The sequence below is a fragment of the Lipotes vexillifer genome, unplaced genomic scaffold, assembly GCF_000442215.2.
Source record: "Lipotes vexillifer unplaced genomic scaffold, Lipotes_vexillifer_v1.1 scaffold1048, whole genome shotgun sequence".
Taxonomy (NCBI): Eukaryota; Metazoa; Chordata; class Mammalia; order Artiodactyla; family Lipotidae; genus Lipotes; species Lipotes vexillifer.
In genome coordinates, this window is record NW_006785351.1 from 3,366,671 (window position 1) to 3,384,448 (window position 17,778).

Consider the following 17,778-nt stretch of genomic DNA (forward strand, 5'->3'; position numbering starts at 1 on the left):
TTCCTATAGATATTTGGATAAGGCAGGTGAATAGGGAGAGAAATTTACATATAGTTCATACTAATTGACATTGTGCGATGGTAATTGTTAAAGTTAAGTAGACGTAATTCAATTTAAAACATTGGATTATAGATATGTTTACATGGCTTCTATCTGAAATTAATTAATTAATAGCTAATTAAGTAATACTATGTAGGATGCTAATCTATATTGACACTAAATTTAGTCACATGGTCACAGATAGCTACAAGGCAGGCTAGGAAAAATAGCCTTTAGCTAGGCAGTCATGTACTCAGTTAAAAATTTTACTATTCTAAATCAAGGACTGACAAACTATAGCTGGTGACCAAATCATGCCAGTGTCTCTTTCTGTAAATAAAGATTTATTTGAACATAAAGCAATACTATGTAGGATGGTTTAGTTGCTCAAAAAGCCTTGGAGGAAATGGGGAGCTATTGCTCAAAGGGTACAAACTTCCAGTTATATGATGAATAAGTTTTGGGAATCTGATGTACAGCATGGTGATTACAATTAATATTGATAATACTGTATTATATACTTGAAAGTTGATACAAGAGTAGATCTTATATGTCCTCACAACAGTAAAGAAATGGTAAGCATGTGACAAGATGGCAGTATTAGCTAATGCTATGGTAGTTATCATTTGCAATGTCCCAAATTAACACGTTGCACACCTTAAACTTACACAATATTATATGTCAACTGTATCTCGACAAAGCTGGGGAAAAAAGGCCGCAGAAATTACTCTTAAGACTAATTCTGATTCTCAGATAACAGAAACCATCTTTTCCAAGCATATCAGTTGACCAAGGTAGAAAAGGCTCAGCAGAAAAAGAGAGATTTTTCTCATCAACACCAGGTTGTCTAAAGGGGGCTAAGTGTCCCTGGCTAGATAGACTTTTCTTGGTCATCACTGCTGTCCTGCAAGATGGAAACTTCAAAGGACCTGAGACTCTTCAAACCCAAGCCTAATATATTCTTTTCTTCCACCTGGAGAAGTAACCCTGCACTAATTTTGCATATCCAGATATCCCTCCCACATGGACCAGCTCCTTCCCCAAAAGGCACGATGCTTGAGGATGTTAAAAATGGCCTTTGTTCACCAGTGGCTAGGAGCCTTAGCCAGGGGATATTCCCCCCCAGCCATCCTCCCCCCACAGCATCCAGTTGCTTTCTATTCCTTCTCATGTCATTTGACCCATAGACACATCTTACCTTCTCAATTGTTCCACTGAGTCTGGACATATTTGGATTCATTTAGCATCTGAACGGTTTGTGAGCACCTGTTCTGAGCTAAGCATAGCATAATCATAGGCAGCTTCAGCAGAAAATGGGCATCCATTTCAGCCAAAATCAGTGATGTGATCCCTGGAAGGGATGCCATGAGCCAGAGAAGGTAAAAACTGGTGATTTAGGGTGATATACAAGGCTGCAACCCAGTTCTGGGGAGCTTGTCTTCGGCACTGAGCTCGAGCCATGAATATCGTTGATTCCAGTGTGTACCCAAATGCACTTTAACCCACTTCTATGTGTCATACTTGGTCTATTTACAGGCTGAAAAGTCTTGGTCACTTCACTACCCCACCTCTCACATTTCCTGAATCTTGTGAAACCATCTGAGTCCCACAAGAAACCTCATCTCACCCCCACAAGTCAGAGAAGGAAGAGGTATTTCCACAGACTCCATTAGGCCAACTGCTTCCTATTCTCTCCTCAGAGTTGTCCCTGAACTTGGAATATGAGAAGGCTCACGATGGATCTGCCTTATTTACCACGGCCCTCTGTCCAAGCGAGACTGTGAGACCTTGCTGCTCAAGGAAGGGGTGGACGGCAACTTTCTGTTAAGAGACAGTGAGTCTATGCCCGGAGTCCTGTGCCTCTGTGTCTCGTGAGTAGCCTCATCTTCCACACATGTGGAACCTTATGCTAAATGTAGGACTGATAACCAGGTAGAAAAGAAATTCTACTTCACTGACTTCGCAGCCCCAATGAGCAGAATGAGAAATAGTTAGACTGCCAGGAGGGGATGGAAGGAACGTGTCTGTCCAAGCTCCTCCACCTGCCCTTCTCTCCCTGGTGCAAATGCCATACAAGCAATGAGCAGACTCTGTGAAGCAGCAGAAATGGGGCTGGTGAGGAGAACAGTGCAGGCAGCATGGGAGCGGAGCGGGGAGCCAGAGAGGGTAGCCATGTGAGAAAGGTCCTCTCCTATAGAGGTTGATTTATTTGGTATGGAAAAGACTAGGTGCCCTTTATAAAATTTTTATCTGAGAGGCCAACTTTTTACATGGATTCTGCTGGCTCCACTTGTGATTCTTAAAATACTAATAATATTTCAAATTTCGTTGGATTTGTAAAAGGCTTCAGCGTACATCATCTCCTTTCATCCTGCTTTTAGTCTATCGAGACAAGCCACCATTTTATAGATGAAGGAACAGAGACCTGGGATTTCTCAAACAACTTGGTTGTGTTACAGTTCATCTGGTGGTTCCAAAGGGGCTGAGTTCAGTATGCAGGTCCAAGCCAGAGCATCAGAGCTACACTGCTGAAGGAACTTGTTTAGTCCAGTTTAGAAAGCAAATCCTGAACAGATATTAGGGGAAATCTACTGTCTTTAAAGATTCTTGTCTTTGTGGAGACCACTGAAATTTTTCTTTACCTGTTATAGAAATTAAAATCCAAGTATCTCCATGGATGCGCTTCAGGGCTTCTTAGAATTCGGGAGCTATAAGGACAAAAGAGACTGTCATTACTAACAGAATAGGCAGGGATATATTTCTTTCTCTATATGATACCGGGAATACACATACAAGAAAGGCAGCCTTAAGGTGTTAGCAGTTTGAATTTTCAAGTCACAGGTGATGTTGAGGGTGTTTTCATATATTTTTAGCCATTGTTAATTCCTCTTTTGAGAATTGCATAATCATATCCTTTACCCATTTTTAGCTTGAGTTGTTCGTCTTCTTACTGATTTTTTTCAATTTCTATGTATGAAGGTAAAACTTTTCTTTTTCCAAAAAAAAAAAAAGACACACACAGACACAAGAAAACTTCGGACCAATTTCAATTTCATTTACTATCAATTTTCAATAAACTACTAACAAAATGGAAGCCAGTAAAATATTAATGGAGAAAATACACTATGCTCAAATATGGTCCAATCCAAGAAATCAAGGATGGCTCCCTGATAGGAAAATTATTAGTTTAATTACATATTAATAAGTCAGAGGTTACAAACTGCATAGCTGATTCAAATTTGCTTAAAAGGTATTAGATAAAATTGAGCGTCAACCCCTCAGTTAAACACACACTCATGTGTGCATATGCATGCACACACTTACATACTCTTAACCATGTAGAGCTAGAGAGGTGCTTCCTTAAACAAAGGCCAGATGAAGCACTAGAAGAATTACCCCCCAAATCATGAATGAGCCAAAGTTGTTCATTATAAGCACTACTATGTAACATTTTCTGGGAGATGTTAGCAAGTGTAATTAGTCAAAGGAAATACATGTAAAAATTGAAAACGAAGATGCAAAATGATTATTATTTGCAGTTGACATGACTTTATACCTGTGAAATATAGATTTAACTGAAAAGAGAAACTACTAAAAACTAAGAAAATCCAATAAGGTTATCTGCTTATATTATTGAAATCTAAAATATCAATAGCTTTTTCATACAGAAACAATAACCAGTAAGTAAATATAATAACACATCTCATTTACATCAGCAAAAAATTAATAATACCCAGGAATAAAGGTAATATGAAATGTACAAAATTAAATAGCTACTGGGGAGCTTACTAGAAGACTTCAGTGAAGGGAAGGATTCAGTTTGAAAGCATATCAGTTCACCATAATTAATCATAAATTTAGTATGTTTCCAGTGAAAAATCAACAGAATTTAAAATTTTTTCTTCAAAGATAGTAAGGTTTATCCAGGTGGGAAATGAAACACAAGAAACCTGCCAGAGAGCCAGAAAATATTTAATTTAAAAAAGGGGAGGCTTCCCTGGTGGCGCAGTGGTTGAGCGTCTGCCTGCCGATGCAGAGGACACAGGCTCGTGCCCCGGTCCGGGAAGATCCCACATGCCGCGGAGCGGCTGGGCCCGTGAGCCACGGCCGCTGAGCCTGCGCATCCGGAGCCTGTGCTCCGCAACGGGAGAGGCCACAGCAGTGAGAGGCCCGCGTACCGCCAAAAAAAAAAGGGGGGGGGGACTAGTACCAAATATTAAAATACACTATAAAACTACAGTAACTACTACAGTAATTAAAAGAGTTTCGTACTGAGAGATCAATGGAATCGAATATAGAATCTGGTAGAAATGAATCCAAATACGTATGGAATTTAGCATATGTGTAAAAGAGCATTTCAAATCAATGAGGAAAAGATGAGTGATAACTGTGTTGGGACACTTGGCTGGTCACTTAGAAAAAAATAAACCTGAATCCCTTTCTTACTTCTTGAAGTAAAATTAATTCAAATTGGTTCTAATACAGAACTTATTTTTCTAAATGAAACTGTGTGTACTAGAAGAAAACGTGAACTATTAAAAAATATTCCTGGAATTGAGAAAGACTTCCTAACAAGATATAAAACACAGAAACCAAGAAAAGATTGCTAAATATGACCATTATAACAAAAGACTGTTGTTAAAAAAACTTATTGACAAACCAACAGAAAAAATCAAAACTTCATTAACATATAATGAAGCTTTTAAAAAACAATAGAAAACTAGGTAAAATGCAAGAGGAGGAGATTCTCTGAAATGGAATGTGAAAAAGAAAGATAAAAAAAAATGTTAGGGCTTCCCTGGTGGCGCAGTGCTTGAGAGTCCGCCTGCCGATGCAGGAGACGCGGGTTCGTGCCCCGTTTCGGGAAAATCCCACATGCCGCGGAGCGGCTGGGCCCGTGAGCCATGGCCACTGAGCCTGCGCGTCCGGAGCCTGTGCTCCGCAAATGGGAGAGGCCACAACAGTGAGAGGCCCGCATAACGCAAGGAAAAAAAAAAAAAAAAAAAAAGTTAGATCTCACTCATAACTAAAAAAACACAAATTAAAAGAATAATGTGGGCTTCCCTGGTGGCGCAGTGGTTAAGAATCCGCCTGCCAACGCAGGAGACCGGGGTTCGAGCCCTGGTCCAGGAAGATCCCACATGCCGCGGAGCAACTAAGCCCACGCGCCTTAACTACTGAGCCTGTGCTCCTAGAGCCCACGAGCCACAACTACAGAGCCCAAGTGCCACAAATACTGAAGCCTGTGCGCCAGAGCCCGTGCTGTGCAACAAGAGAAGCCACGACAATGAGACGCCTGCGCACAGTGACGAAAAGTAAACCCCGCTCATCACAACTAGAGAAAGCCTGCGCACAGCAACGAAGACCTAACAGAGCCATAAATAAATAAATACATTTATTTATATAAAAAAAAGAATAATGTGATACCATTTTTACCTCTTCAAGGGTTCAGAATTAAAACTATGAAAATACCCGGAGGAAATTCAACTGCTGGGAAGCAGAAGTGCTTGTACATGCTAAATACAGCCTCTTTGGATAGAAATGTGGTCAAAACATAAAATACACAGGTATAACCTTTGACTCAAAATTTCATTAATAAAAATGTATCTTATAGTTATTACTGCATAAGTATGTGCAAATTGACATTAACAAGATTGAGTAAATCCATATATGGTATGAAAAAAACTCCAAGATCTATTGTTGTGTGAAAAAGGCAAGATGCAAAGTATGATCCCATCTGTGTAAAAAAAAAGGAAAAAAAAGTTTGCCTATATCCTTGTATATTCATAAACAATTTTTGAAAGTTATATAGGAAATTTATAATAGTGGTTACAGCTGGGGAATTTAGGAGGAATAAATAGGAAAAAAATGTTGTGGATTCATTCTTTTTATTTGATAACTTTTTCACACTTTAAATGCTTACGTGCATGCATTACTTTGGTAATTTAAAAAAATGTTTATAAAAATGTAGTGAATCCCTACTACCTATTCAAACACTGTGCTAAGGCCTGGGGAGATTCTACAGAGATTCCAATAGGGGACTTGCAATTTTTTTCAACATGTAAATAAATAAAATAAGGGTAAGACAATATTATACAAATTCAAGGACAGAGGAGATGATCAGGAAAGTTTTCTTAGAGGAGGTGGTATTTGAGCCGGGATTTAAAAGAGTGGATAAGATTTGGTTACACAGAAATGGGATGGAAGGCATTGTAGGTTGGGGAAAAGGCAGGAACATAGGTCTAGAAATAGGATATTTTAAAACACATAAGAATCATACAGGGCTCTGGAAAGGTAGTTTGGAAACCAACTTTTGGAAAAGTCAGTTTGGGGTAATATTATGGGGTCTTAAAAGAACGATTCTGTAGCTAATGGGGAAACATGGATGGTTTCTAAGCAGGGAAATGACAAGACTAGTGCTGAGTTTTAGGAACTCCAGTCTAATAAGGAGAGTGTACTGAAGCTGGCAGATGATGATGGCAATACAGATGGGAGATGGTGAGGACTAGCTACGGTGGGGCAAGCAGTGCGAATGGAGATTAGAAGAAGTTGCAAGAGATGTGATAGAGACAGGAGAGACCTTGGTCAAGATTTCAGGGTAGATAGTCAACACTGGGATTCTCTTTAAAATTTGACATTTATGCTCAACTGCTCTGTGATACATCATGCTAGCTTATATATTCATTCAAAGCAAAATTCATTGAGAAGTGTAATACAAATAATAATAACTAATCAAATGGAGAGGCAGAAATAAATATTTGTTAAACACCTGCACTTGATCAGGGCTCACCCTCTTCCCTGCTCACGTCACTTAAAGGCAAACAAAATTTCAGGCACCCTCAGGCTTAAGGCTCAGATCAAATGGTCCCCATCAAAACGGCCTTTTTCATAATTCTTGTGAAATTTTGTTATCACAAAGATCAGACAGCCCATTCAGTTGTTATTGTTCAACAGTTATTTAAAGTCTCCCATGTCAAGCACTATGGTAGACACTCAGCTGATGCCTTCAACACAGCTCAGAGTCTAGTGGGGAAAATAAAGAAGTAAAAGGACACTGTGACGTGTGTGATAACTGATGACTGAGAGCAAGGAGTGACTCATTCATCAAGGAGTAGAGAGCCTACATGGGAGCTGGGACTTGGAGGATGACTAGAAGCTTCATTCACTCATTCAACAAGCACACACTGAGCGCCTATTATGTTCCCGGCATGTTCCTATGCATTGGTGAGACAGTGATAAACAGTACAGGCACTAGTCCTGCCTTCATGAAATGACATTCCAGTGAGAGGAGACAATACAGTGAAAACAAAACAGAGGGGGTATTACAGGGAGGGACAGAGTCTTCTTTAGGTTGGGTACAGGAAAGATTCCTCTGAGAAGGTCACATAAAGCAATTCATACTCCAGTATACAACCCTAAGTAAGTAAAGCCAAAATTATATACAACACAAGCATTGGACTGTTTTTCTACATCTGTGCAGAAAGAGCCACTATGAAGGTGCTTTCTATGAGTCAAAAGTTGTGCTAAGCATGTTACATCAATTACCTCATTGATCTTTTGCAAAGCCATCTTCCATAGGTGATATATCCCTATTTTGTGGGAAAAGAAATGGAGCTTCTTATTAACTAAAGTGTCCAAGGTCAAACTGTTAATATGTTGTTATGTTGCCTCTCTTATCAATGTCCCCAGTTCCACTGAAATATGTTCAAGGTGGTCCCTTTGGAACTGTGTTATAAAGTGCTCAAGCAGGGGACTTGAGGGCTTGGCAGTAGATCCTAATATGTAGAATTTGCATTCTGCTTCCTAGAAATGAGCTACCCTCTCTTCTTTGCTGTGTTAGAATGGCAATATGCCAACTTTCATGCTTTCACAGATCTAAATGAAGATATTATGGAGGTTAGAAATAAAGGAAGCAAGTCACAGAGGAGGGTTGGCCCAGCAGCATATAGCACCCACCAGAAAGCTATGTATGTGGTAACCATGGACAGGAAATGTTACTTGATCTCACAGCCTGATAGAGCATGAAAACACCAATGTGCAAAACACTGTCTGTGTAGGTGACATTGTGAGTGTTAGAAGTTGGAACTGGGTCTGGCTTTATAATCAGCAGAGTCAAAATGGAATAGATATTCGGAGATGCAAGGAATCCACCTGCAGTTATGAAGGCAAAGGAGGGACTTTCTGTAGTCATATATAGGAAGGCTGCAGATGAGAAGAACCCAAGCCTTGACTTAGGGCAGGTCCTCACTGAGGGGGAAACAACAGAAAGAGTGAATGAGAGAGAACCCAAGAGTCATTTCCAGCTCTCAGGTTCTGAGATCTTTGGAAAGACTTGAGTTCAGAAAGAAAAAAAAAATTCAAACTTTTTTGTTGTTTTAAAAAAATCAAATGTTGAGAAAGGTATAAAAAAGAGAGCAGAAATTATCTCAGTCTCACCACTCAGAAATCACCTTCTCTAATCTCTCCAGACTGTTCTCTATTCATATGCATGTATAAGCAAATATTATATATGTACATAAATGGTTCATTATATATATGATCAGCTGCAACCCTTTTTTTCAGTGTATAATGGGTATCTTTCCACTTCAGAGAAAGCCAATACACATCATCCTTTCATGATTGCTTACTATTTTGATTGCATATATCATAATTTATACATAACTATACATTTAGGTTATTTCCAACTTGGTCCAATGGACCCATTGTAATTTGAGAAGATTAACATTTTTGTGCTTACATCTTTGAGAGTTTGCCCAACTCTCTCCTCAGGATAATACCCTAAACATTTTAACATTTTTACACACATTGACAAATTAGTACAACAAAAGGTTATGTGGATGCACACTCCAATCAAGACCAGTGAGAAAGCCAGAAGTTAAAAGTCTTAAAACATTCTGTATTGACTTGTAACTGTTTTATTCATCGTCTTAGCAGTATATTTCAAATAACAGAAGTTCTTGATTTTGATGAAGTCAAATTTATCATGTTTTTCTTTCATGAATTGTGATTTCAGTGTTGTATATAATAAACCCTTGCTTAATGCAATTCATAAAGATTTTCTCCTTGTTTTCTTCTAGAGTTTTATACTTTTAACTTTCACATTTAGTGTAGGCTATTCTGATTTAATTTTTGCAATCTGGGGTAAGGTTGGGTTTGGTGTTTTATTAAATATGGTCACCTATTTGTTCCAGCTCATCGTTGAACAGACTATCCTTTATACCAATTAATTGCTTTGGTGCCTTTGTAAAAAACAAAAACAAAAACTATTGACTATATAAGTTTGGATCTATTTCTAAGCTCTCACCATGGATCTTTTTTTTTGTCTTTATGCAAATTCTGTATTGTGTTGATTACTATCACTTTATAATAAATCTTGAAATAAGATGGTTTAAATCACCCAACTTTTTCAGGGTTATTTTGGCTATGTTAGGCCTTTTGCATTTCCATACATATTTTAGATTCAGCTTTTCAATTACTCCCTGCCACCAACACACACACAGACGGATGACATTTAGATTGAGATTGCATGAATCTAGAGATCAATTTGGGGAGAACTAACATGGTAATATTAATTCTTCTGATCCATGAACATAGTTTAATCTCTTCATTCATTCATATCTTTTAAAATTTCTCTCAGAAATGTTTTGTAACAGGTCTTGTACGTCTTTTGTCAAATTTATCCCGAAGATTTCACACACTTGATGTTATTTTAAATGATATCAGATTTTAATGGTTTAAATTTTTAAATTATTTTATTTTCGCTTTCCACTTGTTCAATGCAAGTGAATGGAAGCACAGTTGATTTTCATATACTGAACTTGTATCCTGCAACCTTGCTAAACTCACTTATTGGCCCAGAGGCTTTTTTTGTAGAATCTCTGTATGATTTTCTACATGCCATCTGCAATTAAAGATGATTTTATTTCTTCCATGCCAATTTTTCTGTTCCATTTTTTTCTTGCCTTATTGCACTAGCTAAGACTTCCAAAACAATGTAGAATAGAAGTGATGAGTGCAAAAAATCCTTGTCATTTTCTGATCTTGGGGTAAAAGTATTCAATCTTTTCCCACTAACTACATCTTTAGCCTTCCTGTTCCTAGTAGGGCTGAGAGTTTTTTTCTGCATCAACTGAAATGGTAGTATGAATTTTTGTTTCTTGTCTGTTAATCAACAGATTAAATTTTCTAGATTCCACATGTAAGTGATACCATGCAGAATTTATCTTTCTCTGTCTAGCATGGTTGAATAATATTCTATTGTTTATATATACTGCATCTTCTTTATCCATTCCTCAGTTGATGGACACTTGGGTTGTTTCCTTATCTTGGCTTTTATGAGTAATGTTGCAATGAACATGGAGTACAGATATCTCTTTGATATCTTGTTTTCATTCCCTTTGACTGTATACTCAGAAGTGGGATTACTGGATCATAATTTTTACTTTTTTGAGAAACCTCCATACTGTTTTCCATAGTGGTTGCACCAATTTACATTCCCACCAACAGTGCACAAGTGTTCCCTTCTTTCCACATCCTCACCTATACTTGATATCTCTTGTCTTTTTGATGATAGCCATTCTAACATATGTGAGGTGACATCTCATTGTGATTCTGATTTCAATTTCCCTGATGATTAGAGATACTGAGCTCCTTTTAAAGTACCTGTTGGCCCTTTGTATATCTTTTTGGGAAAAACATGTATGCTTTATGTATTTTGAAACAAACATTTAGGTGCATAAACATTTAGAATTGTTATATCCTCTCGATTAATTGACCCCTTTATCTTTTTGAAAACCCCGCTTCTTTATTCCTCGTTATAGTCATTGCTCTGAGCTGATATTGCTAGCTTTCTTTTTATTAGTGTTAATAGTATATACTTTCCCCATCAATTGACTTTAAATCTAGTTGTGTTTTCATTTTTATATCAGGTCTCTTGTAAGAATCATACCCCTGAGTCTTGCTTTTTTATCCAATCTGACAATAACTTCCCTTTAATAGGGATGATTAGGCCATTTGTATTTAATGGGATCATTAATATGACTGTGTTTAAATCTACTATCTTGGTATTTATTTTCTATTTGTCCCATCTGTTCTTCTTTTCCCCTTTCTGCCTACTTTGGAATTGATTGAATATTTAAATTATTTCCAAATTATCTCTTTTGCAGGCTTGCTACCTATAATTCTTTGTTTTTTGGTTGTTTATTTAGTATTTATAGTATTCATGCTTAACTTATTATAACCTATATTTGAGTAATATTATACCACTTCACCTATAATACAAGAACATTACAATAATATCCGTTCATTTCTCCCACACTCTAATCAAGCTTTTGTGCTCTTATGGTCATCCATTTTATTTCTATATATTTTATTACCCCTACAGTAGATTGTTATTACTTTTACTTTTAGCAATCAATTATCTTTTAAAGTGATTTTAAATACAAGAAGAATATTTTTTTCTTTACCCACATAATTACTATTTCTGGTACTCTTCTTTCCTTTGTATGTACCAGGGTTTCTCAACCTTGGCGTTATTGAAATTTGGGGCCAGCTAATTCTTTGTTGAGGGGAATGCCCTGTGCAACTTGTGATGACTAAAAATATCTCAAGACATTGCCAAAAGTCACTCCTAGTTGAGAAATATTAGTATTGTTTCAGATTTTCACCTGGTACCATTTTCTGTCTGTCTAAAGGACTTCCTATAACATTTCCTGTAGTGCATATATACTGGTGTAAATTATTTCAGCTTTTGTGTATTTGAAAATGTCTTCTTTTCACCTTCAGTTTTTGAAAGATTTTCCCTGGATATAGATTTCTAGGTTAATTTTTTCTTTCAATACGCTTAAGATTTTGTTCCACTGTCTCCTGACTTGCAGCATTTCTGATAAGAAGTTTGTTGTCCTTATATTTGTTCTTCTGTAGGTGTGTATTTTTTTTCTTCAGTTGCTTTTGAGATTTTCTCTTTATCATTGGTTTTAGGCAATTTGATTGTGATGTACCTTTGTGTAATTTTCTTTGTGTTTCTTGAGTTTGGGGTGCATTTAATTTTTTGTACATGTGGGTTTATAATTTTCATCAAACTTAGAAAATTTTTGTCTGTTGTTTCTTTAAATAGTTTTGTTCCCACTCAGGGAATTTAATTACAGGTATATTAGGCTACCCAAAGTTGTTCCACATTTCCCAGGTTCTCTGTTTATTTTTTTCAGTCTTTTTTTCTCTCTGATTTTCATTTTGGATAGTTTTTATTGCTTTGTCTTCAAGTTCACTAATTTCTGTCTGCTGTAATGTGAAATTTGCTGCTAATCCCATCCAGTGAATTCTTCATTTTATACAATGTAGTTTCTATCTCTAGAAGTTTAACTTGGGTGTTTCTTTAATATCATCCATGTTTCTACTTAGCAAGCTCTCTTTTCTCTAGATTCTTGAACATCTGAGATAATAACAACAACTGTATTAATGTCCTTGTCTACCAAGGTAGAGCCTTATGTCTCCCTAAGTTGATGAAATAGAGCTAGGAGTCCAGGAAGGCCAAGGTGCCTAGAGTTTATGGGGGTGAGAACACAGAAGAAAAGATACACTAAGAAAGAGCTCCTGGGATCTGCAGAGGGGTTCCTTGAATCTTCAGCTTAGTGTTGAATAGCTCATGTGCATGAGGTAAATAACCAGGCTGGGCAAAATAAATCACCCTAAAAGCCAAGGGAACAATTTCTGGAGCTCACGCTGGTCTGGAAATAGTTTGTATTCTCACCAGAGTAGAAAATTTTATAATTCATGGACCTCAGAATAATCAGAAGCATATTGACTCAGTAGTGGGATAGAATTAGCTCTGAACTAAAGGCTGCCCTTGTATCACCTAAAAAATATTTAAAACAAGTCTCCAAAAGATTGAACTATTTCCAAGTAGCTTAACTGCACCCTAGAAAAAAGTTCAAGAATCTTTATAGGAAAATGAGAATATCCAGCACCATAAAGATAAAATTTGCTACTTCTGGCATCAAATCAAAATTTACCAGGTATGGGGACTTTCCTCATGGTCCAGTGGTTAAGACTCCATGCTCCCAATGCAGGGGGCAAGGGTTCGATCCCTGGCTGGGGAACTAAGATCCCACATGTTGCATGGTGCGGCCTAAAAACAACAACAAAAAAATTTACCAAGTATGAATAGAGGGAGGAAATACAATCCATAATGAGGAGAAACGTTAATCAATAGAAACAGACCCAGAAATGAACCGACATCATATTTTATAGGATATTAATATAATCAATGTTCTTCTGTGTTATATTATGCCACAGAAAGAGAACTGACACATCTGTGTGATAAGGCCATGACTGTGTACTCTTATTCTTATCAAATGAAGGCAACTGGTTCTGACTACTTTGCTATTAGGAATTTTAGCCAGATAGCTAGATAAATTGCTTTTGTTTGATCTACAGCAAAGCTTTTCCTAGATCTAGATACCAGATCTGTGATTATTTTATCCACAAAAATATGCACATCTGGAACTGCAGTTGAAAATACAATAACCTTTGATTAAGGTTGTAATAATCCATAGTCATTCTTCAAGATATATCTGGTGTTTGCACTGGCCAATAGGTCAGTCAAATGAGAATGTGGTAGGAATCAACACACCATACATTTCATGATTTGATGGAGCCCTTAGCATAGAAATCTCTTCCAGGGATGTGAAATTGCTTTAGTTTACTGTCTTGGCAGATGAAACTAGTTATAGGAGCTTCTGCTTTGTCCTTTCCACTACAATAGTCCTCATTCTATGATTCAAAGGACCAATGAAAAGATTTTGACAATTCCTAAGTCTGTAAGTGCATTCTGGAACTGGGGAAATAACCATAGGATGGTCCCGTGGTCCCATTGGATCCACTTGAAGTAGACTCGGGCCAAGATTTCTTCTATCACCTGACTCCCATGAGTTCTACCTCTGACTGCTGGATCATGGGAACATTTGAGTCTCCAAAAATTAGTGTCAGTTCAGAGCCAGTATCAAATAACCCTAAAAAATATTGGGTATTTTTCCTTTTCCCAGTACACAGTGCCCCTAGTAAATGCTGTACGTTCTTCTGGAAAAGGCTTGGGGAAGTGTGGTCACATGCCGTCCTTAAAGGAATCCAGAAACCCAACACCACTCTCAATAAAAGGGATCTGAGTCTGTCAACTGGATTAAATCTGTAAATTGGGTAAGACATCCAAGAATCCCTACTCTGTCACTCAGGTCAGTGTTGTGCCACAAGACCTAGAAGTTCTCTGCTTACTTTATATCCAACAGAACTTTAGGCTGTCCATCATTCTATGCTTTGGAATCCAGTGAATCAATTAAACATCACCACAGATCCCTGTACAGCAAATTGCTCTTACACTGTTACGTCCCTCTGGCTTATGATAATTGTGCTGTCTTTGTCTCTCATTGAGTGCTAACACCTAAACTCTACTGTTCCTCGATCCCATTATTTCCACTAAAATCAGGGCACCCAGCCATTTCAGGATTTCCCACTGTCAACTCCAGCTTACAGCACAGAGATACAGTTTTCAAAGATGCTGGTTCTCTCCTCACAATTTATTTTTTAGTTCATCATGAAGGTGCTGACCTTCAGACACCTGAAGGGGGGTGAGGAATAACTAGACAGTTTGCATTAATAGATTTGTTATAATATTCCCATCTTCCTGAGTCTTCAGATTCCTTTCTCTATAGAATTCCAGGGAAGTTTTGGCATTTTGATCTCTATTGAATGTGAGCCATCATTAAATCCATGCTTCAATTAACCAGTCTAGCAGAATGTTTACGTCACTCCCCAATGCATGAGCTAGCACGTTAATTCCAAATCCTGGGTGAGTGTGCCTTTATTTATGAATTCAGCCAACAAATCTTCTATTTTATCCTTCTTGGTTTAACATCCTAATATCCATTTCTGTATATACTCTTTTTTTAAAACATCTTTATTAGAGTATAATTGCTTTACAATGGTGTGTTAATTTCTGCTGTATAACAAAGTAAATCAGCTACTTTATCCTTCTTGGTTTAACATCCTAATATCCATTTCTGTGTATACTCTTTATATATGTGTCTCCCACTGACTGAACCCAATCAGAGGCCTGACAGCAAGGGAGCCCATAGAGGTCAGAGCACAGAGCAGAGTGGGGAAAGTTAGAAAGAGGATCTGGAGATACAGAAAATATCCGGCACATGTATATACTAGCACAGTAAGTCCCCTACATAAGAACCTTCAAGTTGTGAACTTTCAAAGATGCAAACATGCGTTGGCATGTCCAATCCTGTAAGTTAGTTCAAATGTCTGGCGTACCTTGCCACGTGCGTGCATCCTTTACAAGTGGTTGTGCTTTTGTGTACTTTACTGTACAGTACTGTATAGAGTACAGTAGTACAGTATCTTTATTTCAAGCCCAGGATGTCTGGTAGCAAGCATAAAAGCAGTGGTGATGTAGGTGGTACTGCTGAGAAGAGATTCACGACACAGAAAATGGCAAGGGGAGATTTTCTTTATTTGAGGAGGCACTGTTAGTTTTTGAGGCATAGGACCTGAATGTAGAATGGTACACGAAGGTTGCAGCAGCCATTCAGAATGCAATCCAGTGCCACCGTGTCGTCTATGGTGAGAAAAAAAGAGCTACCCAGACATCACTGGATTGTTTTTTTCGAGAGGGTAGATAGAATTGAATCCAACAAGGAACCAGAACCTGTGCCATCAATGTCAGGCATGAGTGAAACTGCAGCTTGCCCTCCGTCTCCTGTTGCTGACAATCCTTCAGCTCTACCATCTCTCACCCCCTCTACCTCCTCCAGTCAGTAACTCTTCTTGCCTGTTCACTCAATGCCAGTCCCTGGAAGCCAGCAATTGTACTGTACTACTGTACTTTTCAAGGTACTGTACTGTAAGATTAAAAAGTTTTGTTTGCTTGTTATATATTATTTGTGTGAAAAAGTATTATAAACTGATTACAGTACAGTACTGTATAGCCAATTGTGTTAGTTGGGTACCTAGGCTAACTTTGTTGGACTTACAAACAAATTGGACTTACAAACAAATTCGACTTATGAATGCACTCTCAGTACAGAACTTGTTCGTATGTAGGAGACACTGTTCTGGACACGTTAAGTTTGAAATATCTAACATCCAAGAGGAGATGTTAAGTAGTTAATGTTAAGTAGTTAATGTTAGGTAGAAAAAATGAGTCTGGAGTTCAGGGGCAGGTTGGAGGTAGAAATACAAATTAAAATATAATATGATAAGTGTTCATATTTTCACAGTAGTCAGTCTTTGCATTCAGAAACATTCCACCTCCTTTTATTTTGTTCATTTATGTCTCTTGGTAAGATTTTTCATACACACTTGGCACATTTCCTATTAAGATAATTCAATGCAACTCAGCAAACAGTTATTGAGAATGTATTGTAAGATTGGCAATGGTGCTAGAGTGAACAAAGCAGACATGATTCTGGCCCGAGTATGAAATACAGATGAGGAAATGGATAATTAAAAATCGGTATGATAAGTATGTTTCGATAGTAATGGACTACTTTTTCCAAAGGTTCCCCTCCTTTCCCCCTGATGGAATGCCCCACCCCAGGGTGCCTTACCTGAAGCACTAGGTGCCTTGAATCAATTCAGCTGCATTTCTCCGCCAAGTCTTTGAGCAAAGCCTGGGTGGCAGAGGTGGCATGTGGCTGGTTATCGTGGTATGTAGTATGTAGATAGTGAGGTTCTTGTGATATTGATTATCACTTGAGACCTGTTAAGACAGGAATACATACACCGATTAAACCCCATCTACCCATCCTTCCTCTCCTCTCCCCATGAGAATCAGCCTGAAGTCACCCCATCCCCCATTCCATACTCTTAAAAGCACAGGGGAAAGGTCAGGGATACAAATTTTAAGACTATATTCATTTTAGGTCTGTTTTTTGAAAAACATAAAAATTTTCTTGAATATTGAAAAAAGTAAAACCACTGTAAAAGAGAATTATTAGAGAATTAAAACATAGCCTTTACCACAAAATAGTGTACTTCAAAAGAAGTGAGGTTGTTGGCAAAAATAACAAATACTTAGTGGTGGGTACTTCTTATCTGTTTAATTGTTTTGCTTTTGTGTTTGGATAAAGGCTGTTTCAGAGCAGTCAGTAAGCATCTGGAACCTAGAAAGCTAACCACCGTGATTATTAAAGGCTTAAGTAACGAACTCTGTAGCTTGTTTTCAATAAAGAGATATCAGCTCCCACAAAGAGCCAAAATGTTCATAATAGATTTTTTTCAAAGTTGCAGAACAGGAGATGATAGTTGAAGATCAACAAATCATAGGAAAAGATTTACTTAGCCTACTCTTACATCTTTAGCATTTCCCAACTAGTGTAAACAGATAGAACTTTTCCAACAGATGGAAAAATTTGCACCAAAACCCCTCAGAACTCAGTGATGACACCACTGATACCCCTTCCTCCCCACCTTCCTCCCTCTCCCTCCCTCCCTTGTTCTTTTATCTTTAATCTCAAAATTGCACTAAAAAAGCTATTTTACTTTAAACTTTCATTATTAATTATAACTTAGTAAGTTTTATAGAGTATGTGTTATTTTTGAATACTGTATTTTGATTAAGTTAATCTAATAATAGTTCATATTAGAAAATATGTATTTTTCATTAATTTACTCTTATTTGTACTTTATAATATACTTTTTTTTTTTTTTTTTTTTTTTTTTTTTTTTTTTTTTTGG

General features: G+C 37.5%; 1 protein-coding gene across 1 annotated transcript in view; it reads left to right on the plus strand.

Annotated features, from left to right (window-relative positions):
- Nucleotides 1–1,775: 1,775 nt before the first annotated feature.
- Nucleotides 1,776–17,778, plus strand: part of SH2D1B (SH2 domain containing 1B) — a 32,343-nt gene continuing 16,340 nt past the window's right edge. The window contains 2 exon segments of the mRNA XM_007457412.1: nucleotides 1,776–1,790; nucleotides 1,792–1,910. Of these exon segments, the coding sequence (XP_007457474.1) occupies nucleotides 1,776–1,790; nucleotides 1,792–1,910 (134 nt within the window).